This window comes from Poecile atricapillus, chromosome 13 (genome assembly GCF_030490865.1).
Source record: "Poecile atricapillus isolate bPoeAtr1 chromosome 13, bPoeAtr1.hap1, whole genome shotgun sequence".
NCBI lineage: Eukaryota > Metazoa > Chordata > Aves > Passeriformes > Paridae > Poecile > Poecile atricapillus.
The window spans coordinates 6989985-7005891 of record NC_081261.1 but is presented as its reverse complement, the minus strand read 5'-3'; the positions used below and the strand labels follow the sequence as shown (position 1 = coordinate 7005891).

General features: G+C 47.8%; 1 protein-coding gene across 2 annotated transcripts in view; it reads right to left on the bottom strand.

Annotated features, from left to right (window-relative positions):
• Positions 1–3130: 3130 nt before the first annotated feature.
• The window catches only part of FLT4 (fms related receptor tyrosine kinase 4), a 57853-nt gene continuing 45076 nt past the window's right edge, over positions 3131–15907 (bottom strand). Inside the window, exons 19-30 of one of the 2 annotated variants that reach the window (XM_058848605.1) lie at positions 14539–14652; positions 14213–14301; positions 13832–13979; positions 13170–13264; positions 12705–12827; positions 12228–12339; positions 11743–11842; positions 11140–11245; positions 10065–10204; positions 9348–9468; positions 8489–8574; positions 3131–7152 (exon numbers count right to left, since the gene is read on the bottom strand). In XM_058848605.1, the coding sequence (XP_058704588.1) occupies positions 6936–7152; positions 8489–8574; positions 9348–9468; positions 10065–10204; positions 11140–11245; positions 11743–11842; positions 12228–12339; positions 12705–12827; positions 13170–13264; positions 13832–13979; positions 14213–14301; positions 14539–14652 (1451 nt within the window). In that variant the 3' untranslated portion in view covers positions 3131–6935. Of the gene's footprint in view, positions 7156–8488; positions 8575–9347; positions 9469–10064; positions 10205–11139; positions 11246–11742; positions 11843–12227; positions 12340–12704; positions 12828–13169; positions 13265–13831; positions 13980–14212; positions 14302–14538; positions 14653–15907 lie in introns of both variants that reach the window. The other variant, XM_058848604.1, reaches the window with a different exon arrangement.

Below are 15907 nucleotides of genomic sequence, written 5' to 3'. Positions count from 1 at the left end.
GCGCCACGAGGGCGAGAGGCGGAGCTTGGGCTCGGACCACGCCCATCAGAAGGCGGGGTCAAGGTAAAGGGCGGGGCTCTTGCCTATGATGTCATTGTGGGTGTGGCCAGGCGGCAGTGGGAGCTGGGCGTGGGGGGGCTGGGATGACAGCGGGCTGGAGCGACCCGCGCTTCCGGAAGGAATTCGATCACAGCATCACAGAACCAGTACGGGTGGAAAAGACCGCTGAGCTCACCGAGTCCAACCTGTGACCAAACAGCAACATGTCAACTAGACCATGGCACTGAGTGCCAATTCAGTCTTAAACATCTGAAGGGACCGTGACTCCATCACCTCCGTTCCAATATCTAATGACTTTTCTGTGAAGAAAGTCTTCTTAATGTCCAACCAAAACCTTCCGTGCTGCAGCTTAAGCTGTTGGGACACATACAGGCTCCCATGGTCCCTCAGCATCTTTTCAGAAAAATATTTCCAGTTCAGGAGTTCTGATCACCAAAAAGATAGAGAGTTTTAAAGCATGTCAGAAATAGGGGATGAAAGAGCTGTGTTTGTGAAAACCAGGTGGGATGTGTGCAGTCTGTCCAGGTAGAACTGAACGGGCTTTTGGGGTAGGAACAGCATAGCCTCTGTGCCAGGATTCAGTCATTCCCACCCTATTTGGTATTACTCGCTTCTTTTGCTTCAGACACACTAAAATGGGAAATTGTGCAAACACTCAAATATTGATTATAAATATTAATCCCAGGATGTACTGTAAAACAGGGTTTGATGAATGATCAACTAACACAGTTTTAAGGATTTCAGCCTCCTGGGAGATGTGACAAAATAGTGTAATGGCCTCCTTTGATTTTGAAAGGCAAACTTACTCAAAATTAGTTACAGCAAAGAGAACAATTACTGCAGGACTGTGCGTTAGGATATTTTCAAAGTTTCTGAAAAAATGGCTGTGGAGCTGTTATTTTAAGATATGGTCTCCTTGGTGACTTCCCCAGCTGCACAGGAAGGCCCTCCGATAAGCCTGGTGTTTAACCTATGTGTCTTATTAATCTCTTTTCTTCTGGGAGCTTTTGTATTTTATTCATTTGTGGTGCACCTGGTCAAACACCTAAGATAACACTGTCGAAGCACAGCCTGTTTATTTCATTGAGATGCAAGTAGTTTTATCCTGTCCTTGGAGAGACCTGTTCCATTTCCAAGGAAAGCATCATGCTTGCAAACCTGCATCTCACAGCAGAAGGGACCTATGGATTCTGCTAAAGGCATATGTCGTTCTGTAAAATCCTCTGAGAAGCTGTTTCTGCAAAGCTGTGTAGAAATGTCAATGCAGTCCAGGAAATGATTCTGAAGCAGCAACTGAATATTCTTCTTGCATTTTTTTTTTAAATTTAATTTTGCCCTTCTTGGTACATGCTGGGTGAAGAACCACCTGCTATTGATTGCCTCCTCATATCACCCAAACTTCACCCCAGCTGGAGGGCAAGAGCTGTGGCTGACACACTGCAGTGTGCAGAACATGTTTTGGAGCTGTTCTTGCTTTGATTTCTCAGCACTAAGAGCTCTGCATCATTCTGATGCAAACTCATGTGCTTTACTGCTGGAATGTCCTCAGAAGGGGCCAAGAAGTCCTGGGAGCCTGAAGGATTTTTCACTATCACTGTACTGACCTTCAGAGAAGGATCTCAAAGCATTTTTGAAAAGCATTGAGGAAGCATTCACTGGCCATGTTAGAAGCAAAGCAAGGAGCCCAGCCAGAGCACCCCCAGCTCTTTGCTAACCATATGAAATGCTTGGTTTTTATTTTCCCCTATCCAGTTTCCTGTGGGCTGTGTTTCTGATGGAGAGAGATGCTCCAATGCCTGTGTGAGAGCTTCCTCCTTGGTTCCATCCCCATCCCCGTCCCTATCCCCATCCCCACTCACATGGTTGGGAGGCTATTCCTCACCTGCCTCCCAGCCTCTCTTATGGATGTCCTATGGATGGGCTGAAAGGAAGGTGAGGAGCAGCCAAGCCACTCATGACCCCAGAAGAGAAGCAGCCAAGCACTGCTCCAGGATGCACTAAAATATTTCATCAGTAGAACAGTTTCAATCTCTATGTTCCCCAGATGGGCAGGCCCCTGGATAGGGAAAGGAAAATTAAAAAGTCCTTTTGGATGCTTTCACACCATGGTGGAGCTGGATGAAGGGATGGCGATGGAGAGGAGCGGAGATGTCCCCCTTCTGTGCCCTCAGCTGTATCTCTGCCACTGACAACTCCTCAGGGGACATTATTTTAGACAAACGGTGCTGATGCCTTCACTGGTGCACCCAGGGGCACCAGGGGTGCCTGAGCGTTCCTTGAACTCCTGGTGATTTTTATTATTTTGGGGAAATGCTCATGAATGCACTTGTGTCCCATTTCACAGTGAACACCTCGCACCTGCCTCACTCCCACCCTTGGCTTTGCTGTGACACAGCCACAGACTCGCCGCCATCTTCCCGCCGAGGCCCGCGCCCGCCGGGGGGAGGGCGCCACCTGCCGGCCGCCGGCGGCACCGCCAGGGGCTCGCACGGGGAGGGGGTCGGTGCCATGAGGGGGAAGGAACTGAGAGGGAATTTGGTGCCAGAATGACAAGGGGCTCCGGTCCGGGGATCGGTGCCATGAGGAGAACGGGCGTCCGAGGCGGAGTTGGATGCCCCCAGAAGGAGAGGGGTCCGGGGGGGATTGATGTGCTGAGGAGAAGAGGAGTCTGGGGGCTTTGATACCATGAGGAGAAGGGGAGTCTGGGGGCTGTTATTGCCTTGAGAAAGGGCGTCCAGGAAGGGTTTGATTCCCTGAGGAGAAGGGGGGTCCGGGGGTCTCTGGTTCCTCTGCTGTGGTGGATGAAGACAGGAAGGCTGGAGATCTCCAGGGCTGACACCCCCAGGGCCGAGGTGGCCGGGAAGGGTTGTGGGTCTGGGGCAAGGGCTGGGTGCTGTGTTTGCTTCTGCTTGGTGAGCTTAACCAAAGAGAATATGTGACTTCACCATGAGAAAAGCCAGAGTTTCATCCTGGATGGAAATGCCACAAGATCCAGCTGTTTCTGAGAGGATGCAGGGAAATGCAAATGGACACAAAAGTAAAAATAAAAAACCCAAAATGTGCTGATGGCTTGGGCTGGGGCTGGGCTGCCCCAGGGGCAGAGGTGGCCCCAGGAACCAGAGAGCAGCTGCCAGTTACGACTTTATTAATTTTCACATTTAGATATTACAACAAAACTCTTAATGACAAAGGATAACAAGTACTATAGTAGGAGAGGAGAGGAAGCAGTGTTCTAACTGGTTTGATATATAACCGTGAACTTCCAGAGACTAGACTCAACGTGAGTTACAATCACTCACATACGCTCACTGGTAGGAAAACTCACATGCAAATACCCACACATTCACCCACAGCACGCTCACACACACACAGACCATGCTTTGTACTCACACATAACCCCTGTTTTAGCCTACTTGCTTCAAAGGCAGCCCACTGAAACATTGAATGCTGCTAGAGCAACCACAGGTACCAGGCGAAAATATTGCAATATAAATGTAGTGTTACTTGATAAACAGGTTTTCCTTCAGAGACACATGTATTTGCAAGTAGGGGACCCAACACTTTGTTTTCAGGAAGGAGGAATGTCCTCTCAACACCAACACTTTGTAAAGGAAAGTGAGACTGAGCATAGAGTGGAAGCAGCCATTTTAAAGGAAGGTGATGATGATGAATAGCTTAGCTTCAATGTTGAGTTCCGTTAAGAAGCCCAAACAAAACAAAAAACAAAAGAGAGAATGCATTGTGAACAGAGCAGGCACAAGTATCAAAACCTGGGTTTTAAACATTGAAATACTCCCTTGCTGCTGTAGAAAGATAGACAACATTCCTGTCTCATATCTTAAAACCAAAACAGACCAGCTTCACTTCATGCTTATCTGGAGACTGTAAAAATAAAAAGCCAGAAATAATTCAAGGGAGTGGGAAGGGTTATCAGGTTTGCACATCTAATTTAAGTATACCTTTAGAGAGCAAAAGTACAATTGTCTCAACAGCTCTTCAATCTCCCACACTACAGTTGTACTTCATCAGCAGGAGTGTCTGAAGAGGAGTCAGCTTTTGCTCTGATCAGGCTGCATTGTTCATGCAATGCTGTTGACACAGACACAATAGGATCTGATTCTACCCCCCATCTAGATGGTGCAAGAGAGAGAAAATAAACTTCTGTGGAGTCGAATGTTCAAAAATCAGATGACACAGAAGTGTTTTCCCCAGGGTGAAGCAGGAGATCATTAACAATGGATTTAACAACCCTTCTCCACAAGGATGCTTGTGAGAAATTTACAGCTAAACCTAGAGAAAAAGTGCAGCTGCACTGGCTGGATGTCCATGCTGACAACCAGCCTGGGCACTAAGATGCCTCTGTCACCTTTCTGATGAGGAATCCTGCCACTGCCCAGCAAATGTCACTCTTTGCTGGCACATACCTATCCCTTACATATGGTCAGGGACTTACAGCTACTTTGAAAATCTGTTTTTTTAACTATTATGTTGTTTGTAGTCCTCTTTCTTGCGCCCTGTCTCAGATGGGGCTGTTTCCAGGCAGAGAACTCTTCATGGAGTGATGGAAACAAGAGACTCTGGATCCTATGGATGCACATCACCCAGCAAGCAGCCTGAATTTAACTCAGCTGGTCACCACCATCAATGCCAGTGGAAACCTCTAGCAACACAAGTCACATGCAGCCTTCCTTCTGCCAAAGGAACCACCAGTTCAAAAAGCAGGGCAAGATGAGGGCAGGAGAATTTGATCTGGCCTACACCCTGTTGGCTGTCCTACTTCCTTGTCCTGGCTCTCCAGTAGCTCCTGCCAGAGGATTCTTACTGAGTCGTAACAATTACTTAAAGATGCTTAAATTCCTGGCAGCTTCAGGGGACACCAGTAGAAGTCAGGGAATTCATTGTCATATGCAGTTTCCAATTCCACATCCTGAGCCAGTTTGGCTCAAGCTGGTCTAGTTTTGTGCCTCTCTTTTGCCATGGAAATTGCAGCCATGTCATCCTGCTGACACAAAAAGGGAGTGGAACATTGAACGAGCTGCACAGGCTTAGAGAATCTGAATGACAGGCATGCTTTTCCCATGTGTTAAATAAATCTCCCCATTACACTTGTGTGGAGAACTATAATTAAGACTTGGCAACATCTTCCATAAGGACTCACAGGCTTACGTCGGGAAACGCGTAAAACCCTCTGCTGGAAAAGAAATACAGTTTGGGAAAGCTGTACATCTGGCAGGAAACACAGTTTTATGAGTCCAAACCCTTGGCTCTGTGACAGAGGTGTGGCCCACAAGCAGTAATTCCCTGGTGCTGTGATGTCCTGGTGCACAGAGCGCTGCCAGCCATGGGCATGTGGGAGAGGAGATGATGACAAGCTGTTCAAATAAGCCTTTTCACCCAGACTCCTGAGGCAGTGATGTAACCGTGCTCTGTGGCTGAGCTCTTGGATTGGGAGCACGATAGAAAGAAGTAGGTGGGAAGTGGTGAGGCAGCAATACAGAAATCTATAGAGAGGGGCTGCGGAGGTTCCCCAGAGCTCTGACTTCATGTGGTATCCCTTAGAAACAAAGACCAAAGTGAGGAGATGTTTTCTCAGCAAATAACCGTTTCTTAATCCTCTGGACACAGGTATGCTCTGCTGGAAGCTCTGCAAAATAAACTGGAGAGGAGTCCGCTGGGTAGAGAGTGCCTCCTTTGAATCAGGGAACCTGGGAGACAGGAAAGGTCGTGGTGCAGAACTGTCCATCCAGGAGAATCAGGGCTTGAACCCTGGCCAGGTGCTGGGTTCCATGTGTTCAGTGATGTCAACACACAAGGGCATGCAACTCAGAGCACCTTATTGCTGGAGCACTGTTCCTTCCATTGTTTCCAAAATGCTTTGCAGCAGCTTGAAAATAAACATTTCACTCCCTGCCCTTTTGATCTTTTTCCTCCCAGCAAACTCTATGTTTAGAAGCCAGCTCAAATTAACCTAGCTTTGCTTTAATTTCTCACTCAAGCAACAAATGATCTCAGCACCATTCTGGGAGAAGGGGAAGGCAAAAGCAGCAGACCTGTGAATAACCTGCTCCCAGCAGAGATCATAAAAGAACCTGTTTTGCACAAGGCCTGCAAAAAATTGCTGTTTATCTCACCGGAAGCACTTTAGCCATCAGCTGATGACCTACTCAGCACTAGCTGTGTTGGGATGGCTAAAATAATTCTAGTGATAAGGCAGAGTGGCAGGTTTCCCCCCCGCAGAGATGAGAGGAGTGTGGGTATTGCTTGCAGAGGAGATGGAGAGGCTGGCACCTACTCAGGATGAGCAGCATGCATGAACATTTACAAAGATCCCTCAGGATCTCTCTGTACACCTCTTTAAAATGTCCTGCTCTTGTTGTTAATACCACTAGGGATTTCTTCCCTTTGATTCTGCTCCACAGCTCAGCAGCTGACATCATGATGAGGGGAGGAGGAAGCAATCCAAGGAAAAACATTCAGGCTGCACACCAGGAAGAAACTTGAGACGAAGGCAGATCTATTTATATCTGACCTGAAATGGGCTTTCTGAATGGGAAGCCGATCTGAGCGGAGGCTGGATGTTAGGCAGAAGGTGCCATAGTGCTGAGCACAGGCACCCACTCTCTGGCAGAATGCATCTGTCTGAGGTGAAGGAATAAAAGAAACATGAGGAATCAGTGAGGTGCTCTCTCCAGTCGCGACACAGGGAAGCTGCAGCTGGAGGTGCTGCATGGTTCATGCTGTGGTTCCAAGGACATCAGTGTTCCCCATCCGTTTGGGGTAGGTTCCCTGTTGATTTTGGGCATAGGTTGAAGGAGAAGCTCTGAGTGACCCTGATGCCGTGCCTGGAGGACCTTGGCCTCCAGGGCCTGGTGCCGTTAGTACTGCTCGGAAAAGAAGGAAGTGTGGAGAGTGGGGGGACTGGCCCCCTCTCCAGGTGGGGTGCAGCTGCCATCCTCAGAGTGTTCCGACAGCTCCCCATATTCACTGTTGTAAAAAGTCTGGCCTCCGACTTGGGACCCGTACGATGGCCGACATCTGCCCCGCAGGTCTGACTGTTCCCCTGACAGCTCCACGGTTCGACTGGGCCCTTTACTGCTGTGAGGGAGAGAGACACAGAGAATTAACCTTGGCACTCCTAGAAAACCTCTGTCCTGCTTAGAGAGATCCCAGCTTCAGAAAATTTCATCTTCTAATGCATGCAGCAGAGACAGGGTCAGGAATGGACTTGGAGCTCCATTTCAAAGCACAAAACCAGGCCTTGCTCTAAACCCTTTTCTTTGCCCTAACCCAAATCCACACATAACCTGGCACGTTTATTTCAGCTCTTCTAGATACCTTTTGGGATACTTTCTAGATGCAGGTACTCCAATGAGTAGGGAGTGACAAGAGGCATTGCCTTAATTGCTTCTAGACCTGGCAGGAATAACAGAAATTGATATAAACCAACTGCCAGGATGGGGGAAAGGAAACAAAGGAAGATGATGATGATGATGTGGACAGAAATCATATGTCCCATCTCAATCAGTGCCTGACAATACTGGGTGACTGGCAAGAAATCACAAGAACAAGGGCAGGGACACATTCAAGGAGAGGTTTAAGAGTAGTGTTTTCCAGGAGATGGGACACCAGGTGTAGGAGACAACAGGAAAATGCCTTAGGGAAAAGAGGACAAGGACACGAAGCAGGAGACAGTTTGATACAAGAGCAGAAAGGCTGCAGGGCTATGGCTAAGAGAAAAGACAATGACCAGTCCAATCTGATGTTGGGAGGCAGAGGAGGTGAGGAAGAGGCTTGGGACTGGCCTTGTCTATGTATGAGGTGACATGGCTTGCTCAACACACTGTCACAGAGACAAGGTCGCAGCCTGCTCTGGCAGAGATGAGCTGCACGGGTTCTCACCCAGTTTCAAAGCCTGGGTCAAGGACATAGTTTTCCATAACATCCTCAGCTCTGAGAGTGCCAGCTCAACTTGCCGGACCCCATGCAGCATGTGGGAATTCCTAAGGCCTGTCCCATCCTTGCACCACCACATCAGGGTTCCGTACCCCATGGGTCAGGGCTGAGGGAGGAAGGTGGCAGCCACGTAGCTACTGCCCTTCGCATCTGCCACTGCTTGAGCAAGCCCTGATATATTTCACCAGAAAATGTCAATAAGCATTAACAGTCACATTATCACCGTCACTCCACTGTGCCTCATTATCTTAACAGGCACATTCTCATTGATGGGCACAGTTTGTATTTTTAAACCCTAGAAAACAGCAGGCTTGTCTGTTCTTCCTGTGTTTTGCCTCTCATTAAGGAGTACATGGACTTATCTGAAAGCTGAAAGCTCCATGCAGTGCAGCCTATGGGGAGATACCAGGAGCTGCCTCCTGGTCTCACTGCATTTGGCAGCAGGGAGGCCTCAGTGACTAGGCTTAAGGAGTACCTGAATCCACCTTCTTTTCTGTGTCGGTTTTCTATCCTCTCAAATTCCTCAGATGCCAGAACCATCCCACTGTCTGTCTGATTGTCCTGGAAGGAAGCAACAGGAGTTATCAGTAATGTCCCTGTCGACTGGTCAGAGTGGGAAGGAAGGAGAAATCATTCAGGAGATGAGATCACGTGTATGTGTGATGGGGAAGAGGGGGTAGGAGCACTTTACCAGCATGCTCCATAGTTTTGCTGAATCTGATTTTCTTAGGTACCTTTTTAAAAGCAGCACATAAAAAGGTATGATTTGTGTGCTTAGTCCAGTGCCATTTTTGGGGAATAAAAAAAGAGTGCTCCCTGGCTGGAAGATGTATTACCATCAAATCTGTGAGAGGTGATATTTTCCTCTGAGACTAAAGGTATGACTTCAGTTCTGCTGCTAGAGGAAATATCAGTACCAGTCCAGTTCAGAGAGACCTGGAGGGTCCCTTGTGCACACTGCCATGTGGATCAAGATACAGGAGCTGCAGATAAGCACTCCGGGTTTATCGAGTCCTGGCAGGGTTTCAGTGTGCTTAACCAGGCTGTGTTCACAGATTTGAGAGGGTGAAGAGCAAGCTCTCTCTGAGGTCCTTTATAGTCCCCCCGTTTGCATATCTAACATCCTTGTTTCCCACTAAGGCAGTGTGAACTGTGCTGGAGAGAAACCCCTGTGTGCCAGATGAAGAAATGAATGTGCATACGACTGGATGGACTGAACAGGAATGACACAGACAGACTGACATAAGGTAGGAGTGATCTTCCTTCCACAGTCTTAACAGTAAAGGTGTCAGAAAAGACTGCCCCCTGCCCATATCCGCTCAGATGGTACTCACCGGGTGTGCTTTGTACATTGTGTGTGTCATGGGAAACTCTTCAAATGTCTTTATCCTGGATGGACACCTGATCTGATTTCCTCCCGTCAAACAACCAGGGAATGAAACACAGTTGTAGTATCTGCAAACAAAAGCATACAGTATTCAGTAAAGGCAGAAGTCAATGTCCTGAATGAACAGGACCTGAACTCAACCTCCTCACTGTGCAACCAAAGCATGCAGGGAGGAGGATGACCCAAATGGTAGATTTGGGGAGGGTAATGGGGTCACCTTAGACCTCTTAACCCCATAATACTTCTGCAGAGGAGACTAGACTGACTAAATCAGGCCCCAATAACCTCTTCACATGAGATAAGCAGAAAATGTCATATAGATCCCAGGCATCAAATTATCAGTTTTCCAGAGAGGAGAGGCCTGGGACTAATTGTTTGGGTCAGTTAGGAACAGATAGGATGAAGCTCCTTACATGATACTTCGGCAGCATAGCTGGAGGAGAAGAAGGAATGTGATAGGCTTACAAATCAGCACTTCCTCATGAGCAAAATAAAGTAATTTTGCTTTTATAAGCAAGAAGCTATGGCCTAAATGCTCGGGTCACTCATTATCACCTGTGATTTTTCAAACATCTGGATTCTCCCCATATCCCTCTGGTCCCCTTACAAGTCAGGCTTCTTGCTGCCTGCTGTGCTCTCTCTGCCCTTTTTGGATGGGATTCACCTTGCTGCTAGGCTGTGGCAGCGTATCCTCATGTCAAAGTCCTCTTCATCTGAGTTTTGCTGGGCAGAGGAAGGCACCTGGGAGAAACCGTCATCTTCTGAGCTGTGAGAGTCATTCAGCGGGATGTAATCTTTCCCTTCCTGGTAGGAAGAACAGTAAGTGGCCTTACAAGAAGGGGAGGACTTTCCCACAAGAAAAGGCTCCACAGGCAGAAGCTGTCAGAGCTGGGAAGGAAAATTTCTGGTTTATAAATTTTATTTCTCTAGGACAAAATATCTGGCTGGAAATTTCTGTGACCTTTGTGTTAAGTAGCTGTGAATGATGCATGGAGGTGTGTGTGAGCAGGAAAACAACTGCCCATAATAATCCCATAATTCTCCAGTTTACATGGACAGAGTACTGTGCTCCAGAGTAATGTCATTTGTGGCTTAGTCATGCCTGTACTGGGAACTAGTGCTGAAAGGTTAAAGCCAGGAATGTCAGGATGAGACAGTACTCAAGCATTTAGCTATCATTTTCTGAAAGGGAACATCAAGAAAAAGTTAAAATCAGAGCTGCACGTTCAACACAGTCAAATGTCCTGGTGAGTTACCACATGGAAGTGATTAGTAATACATTCAAAGAAATCTGTATTACTGATTGCTGTAACAATGTAACAGTTGTTTACTTCACATGGCCCTGACATTTCAATCTGAGGACAGAGTTTCAGAAACCCTGGTCAAGTCCTGGTTTTCATTATGCAGGCGTGTAGGAGGCCGAAGTACCAGGGCCTTGACTCAGCTCAAGAATTTCAAATAATCATCTAGGGATTAGGATGGAAGTACTAGAATGACGACTGAGAGGGCTTCTGCCCTGCAAGAAGCAGAGTTTTATAAGGATGCAGCTAAAAGGCTGTTGCAGAAATGAGTTCTCCAACAGCTCTGGGAAATAGACCTCTGACCCAGGAATCTCTGTGTTATTGGTGACCTACACTATTGCAGTGACCATGGAGTCAGCATGAGTCACAGCGAGGGAGCTGGTGATGACAGAAGAAAGAGCTGTCTAGAGCAGAGCAGGGACACAGAGAGGTTTTCACCTGCTGGACGTTTTCCTGAAGAAGATTCCCCAGTATCTCCACAAGGTCAGAGAAAGTTGGTCTCTCCTTGGGGTCACCGTGCCAGCAACTCAGCATTATACGGTAGCTGCCAATAACAGATGCTTGTTTTACACCACAGAAATCCCCTCCTGCCCCACTCCACAGCTCCCACCCACATGGTGCCCCACTGGGACAGCCAGTTCCTGCACTGTGAAGGAGACCTTGTTCCCCCCCAGTACTCTGGCCAGGTGGACTTACTGGCAGGGTGTTGGTTTGTTATTCAGTTACTGTAACAGGGAACAAGGAGCTAAGTCAGACTCCTCTGATACCCTTCAGAGCAGGAAAGCAGAGTGCTCATTTACAGACCCATCCCAGCATGGGCATGCAAGGACACCTAGAGAGCCATGATCAGAACCCATCTGCCTTGCTCTACAGGCAATGGCCTAGACTGAAGGATGTGTTGGCTCATCAGCTACCCCAGCTAAAGGTCTGCATCCCACAGAGGGGCCTGTTCTGCTCTATGCTGGGATCTGCTAGGTTTCTGCCCTCCCACAGAGGCCTCTGCTCTGACCAGTGCTGGAATCCTTGAGGTTTCTGACTCACATTTCTGCTGTGGCATACTCTGGGGCTCTCATCCTGGTACCATCTTTGAGCCTCTGGCAGAACTCCTCATTGATCTGGACTCCAGGATATGGAGATGCCCCTAAAAAAGGTTCAGAGAAGGATGGGAACATGAAATGTGCCATCAGAAACCAGTCCTTTTGAGACTGCCTTTTTGAGACTCCCCTTCATCCCAGAACACGGAGAGGTCTGGCCAGTACTCATACACAGCCCAATCCTTGGTGCTGCCTGAGTCAGGCTTCTCTGCCTCAGAGAGCTGGAGGCCACCTCTGCATGCCTGCAGAGTGTCCCCACCACTCTGTTCATGGGTGGATATGGGCTCCATATTTTATTTATCTACACCAATGTCGCTTCCCATCAGTCCTTAGACGTGCTTCAGATTGTCTGTCCTGCACAGACTCACCCACAAACTGCTATGTGGGTAGAGGTGTCTCCCTCCGCAGCACGAGACCCTCATTAGCACTCACCTAGTGAGAAGATTTCCCAGAGAAGGACCCCAAAAGACCAGACATCACTCTGGGTAGTGTAGACCTTGTCAAAGATGCTTTCTGGAGCCATCCACTTCAGTGGGAGACGGGCCTGCAGGAGCGAGAGGCAAGGCACAAATGTTCAGTTGGGAACATGTCCCAGGACAGCCCTTCTTGTAGAAAAGGGATGAAATGGATGGAAGGAAATCAGAACCAAAAGCCCAAGTCCTCTCTCAATGGAGGAATTGGTTAGGTCAGAAACATTGAAAGGGGGATGAAAGAGCATAAGGAAGAGTAAGTTAATGACAGGCTGAGGGACAGAAGGAAGGAGACAGAGATCTGCTGGTGGAGGAGGACAGGATGTGTCATTGGTCCAATGGCTTCTTGTCCCACCCATGCAAGTAATTTCACTCCCGCTTTTTCATCTTTTCATCACAGGGGCCTAATCTGTAAAGGGTTTGAAAAAATGGCACTCACACTGCCTTTCCTGACATAGTCGGGGTCCTTGTAGATGTCCCTGGCCAGGCCGAAGTCACAGATCTTTACCACGTTGTTTTCTGACAGCAGGATATTGCGAGCTGCCAGGTCTCTATGGATACACTGAGGGCACACAAAGAGGAAGGAGCAAAATAAGAGGGAGAGAAACCATAATCAGAAAGTGTACAGCATCTCCCTTCCCCCATAAGCCTGAACTCTAATGGGGGAATGGTAGAAATGGGAAGAAGCTAAAGATAAAAATTTCAAAAAGGGATGGTTAAGGAGAGGTTGAAATGCAAGAGAACTGATTTCCCAGCTTTGTGTACACACGTCTGTCTCAGATTTCCTAAGGAGTGTGAGGCAGATCACTGAATCTCCCTGTGTGTCACCTGAAAGGTGGCTGTCGTCAGGTCTCTCTCATCTCTCTTATGCACAGAAGATCAGGTGAGCAAAGCCTGAACTTACCTTTCGGGATGCCAGGAATTCCATGCCACGTGCTACCTGGAAGCTGTAGCAGATGAGGTCTTCCATCGTCAAGGGACTTTGCCACAAGTCATCCACTGTTCAGAAGTAACAGAAAATGATTAGACAATTGGTGATCTGTTGTCCTCTTTGCCTCTTTCCAGGAGTGCAGGATACAGCCAGTTTTTCAGTGAAATACAATTAGTCCTCAGTCCTAACTGGAGTAATCGGCTCCCCTGTAAGATTTTCTGCTTAGGTGGCAGAAGGCACAAGGCAGGAACCTGCTCAAGTGTGAGGAGAAAGAGTCCAGCCTCCAGCACATGTCAGTGAGACAGAGTTGTAGGGAACAGGACTGGAAGGGGCTTTGAAGGTCAGCTCATTATTTCTGTCCTAGGGAGGACTCAACAAGATCCCCCTCAGTTCTCCTTTCTTCAGGCCAAAATACCCAAAGGGATTTAATTCTCCTTTCTGGGTTTCTGGTGTCTATTACAAGAGACAACAGATAATACGATAGCCCTGTTCAGGGAATTGCATGCAACAGTGCTTGGTTCCAAGGCTGGGTTCCTGCTCCTCACTGATATTCCCTGCCCATTCCCCAAGCTAGCCAAGTCTGGCATAGCTTTGATGGTCCAGGCGAGGAGCTGCTGCCAAGGCTGGAGTGTTACCTTCCTGGATGGGCAGTGCTGTGCGGCTCTTGTGCATCAGGAAGCGATGGAAGATGGCGCTGTCACTGGTCCCAGAGCGGCTCCTCCTGTCTGCTCTCACAGCCTCCACGATGGACTGCACCTGAATACGCAGCCTGGGAGACTTCTCCTGGCAAGGGACCAAACCAAGACCCTCATCAGGCAATGCACACTGTAACTCCTGCACCCATGAGCTGCACAGTCTCTTCCTGTTCATAAATTGTAATTCTGGCCTGGAAGCATCTACTATTGCAGGAAGAGGGCAGAGGGTATCTTTGTCACATTGTCAGAGTATGGATTAGGCTGCACATCTTCCTTCCCTAGACATGGGACAGGTCCCTAGTGGCAAAGGAAGCTACTCACCCTGTAAGGACTGAATCCTTCCCTCTTAGTCCGCAGGTAGTTGGAGAGGTTTCCATACTTGCAGAACTCAACAATAACCATGAGTGGACCTGGTGAGAAGAGACCAAAGGTTAGGGCAAGATGTAAGGGCTTGAGTTGGTCACAATTTGCCACAACCTGTGCTATGTGCAGCCATGCTGAGCTGTGACATTTGCTCTAAATGCACACAAACACAGTAATAACTTCTCCACAAGTCCCTGTGATCACACAAGTGGACAGCAAAAAGACACGGGGGACAAGCTCTGATTTTTAGGAAGAGGAACAGCCTGCTACCCTGGGATATTTACCATTTGGCTTGGTACAGGCGCCCAGCAAATTCACCACGTTGAGGTGATTCCCGATGTGAATGAGGATCTTCAGCTCTGACATCAGTGCCTTGTGCTCACTTGCAGTAGCTCCCTCTGGAAACACATGAACCATGTCATGACACCTCCTCACAGCTTTTCATTCCTCCTCACCACCCTTCTCTAGCAATGTGTTAATGTGAGTCTTGCTGTGACCTCAAAGCCTTGTACATTTTGTTATTGCATGTTCCCACATGAAATGTTGAGCCTTGTCTGGAGATCCCAGGATCCCTGCTGTAACACGTAGGGTGCTCTCTGTAAGTGCAGGGACCCAGAACAAAGGACAACACAATCTGTGCCCAAGAGATTTTTCTTTATGATAGTTGTGCAGTGGAAAACATCACTTGAGACTTTCACTGGGATGCACCCGTTTGAATCTCTGCCCTTTTGGCCTCTAAACAGAGATAACGAGCCGTGAAACAATTTGAAAGAAAATTAGGAACAAAAGGTATCTGATTCTTTTTATCACAATTGAAGATAGGAGCTGTCTCAACTCAAATTCAGATGTCTTTTGATGATTCCTCTTCAATAGAAAACATAGTGTCATGCTCCTGCCATCTCTCTGTACTGCATCTTCTCTCAAGTGTCCAATTCACATCAATTCTTGACCCTTTGTTTTACCCTCAGGGTGTGTTCTCTGGTTTCTGTGCCTTTTTCATACTTCTCAGCCTCCCCATATGCATTTTGATTTACTTGAGAGTTTGAAAATTTAGCCTGAGAGACAGAAGCACTCTCTTGAGCTGCAGCTGATGGCCAAGTGAGAGCTTTGCCTCAAAGAACTGTAAAGCAACCTTGCACATCAAGCTCCCCTCTGCTGTGCAGATGATCTGTACACTTAAAACAGTAAATACAGTTCAGATGAGCCATGACACAATTTCCATGTACAGGCTACTTCTGGCCAGAGACTGCCTCAGTGTTTTGTTAGGTGCCAAATCACAGAATAATGTTTTGGATCCCTTTTTGAAAGCATGGCTATAAAAGTTCAAAATCTCATTCTGGATAGACCAGGCTTTCGGTGCAAAGCCAATTTAGCCCTCAGAGCTGGATAAGAGCTGCAACCTGCTTCCTTACCCAGCTCGGGATCTGGCCCATAAACAAAATACAGGCACATTTGGAAGAAGGCAATTGGGAGCCACACTTTTTTCAGTGACCTGCCAAAGAGGGGCTTTGGATTCTTGTTCATCCTTTGAGACAGATTGCATTCTATGCCTTTGCAGACAGCTAAATTTCCTTGAAAGCTGAGTTCCCCAAGTCTTTGGTGTCTGTTCTAACACTTCAGCTTCCCAGTGCAGCTGAATGGAGCCAAAGAGGA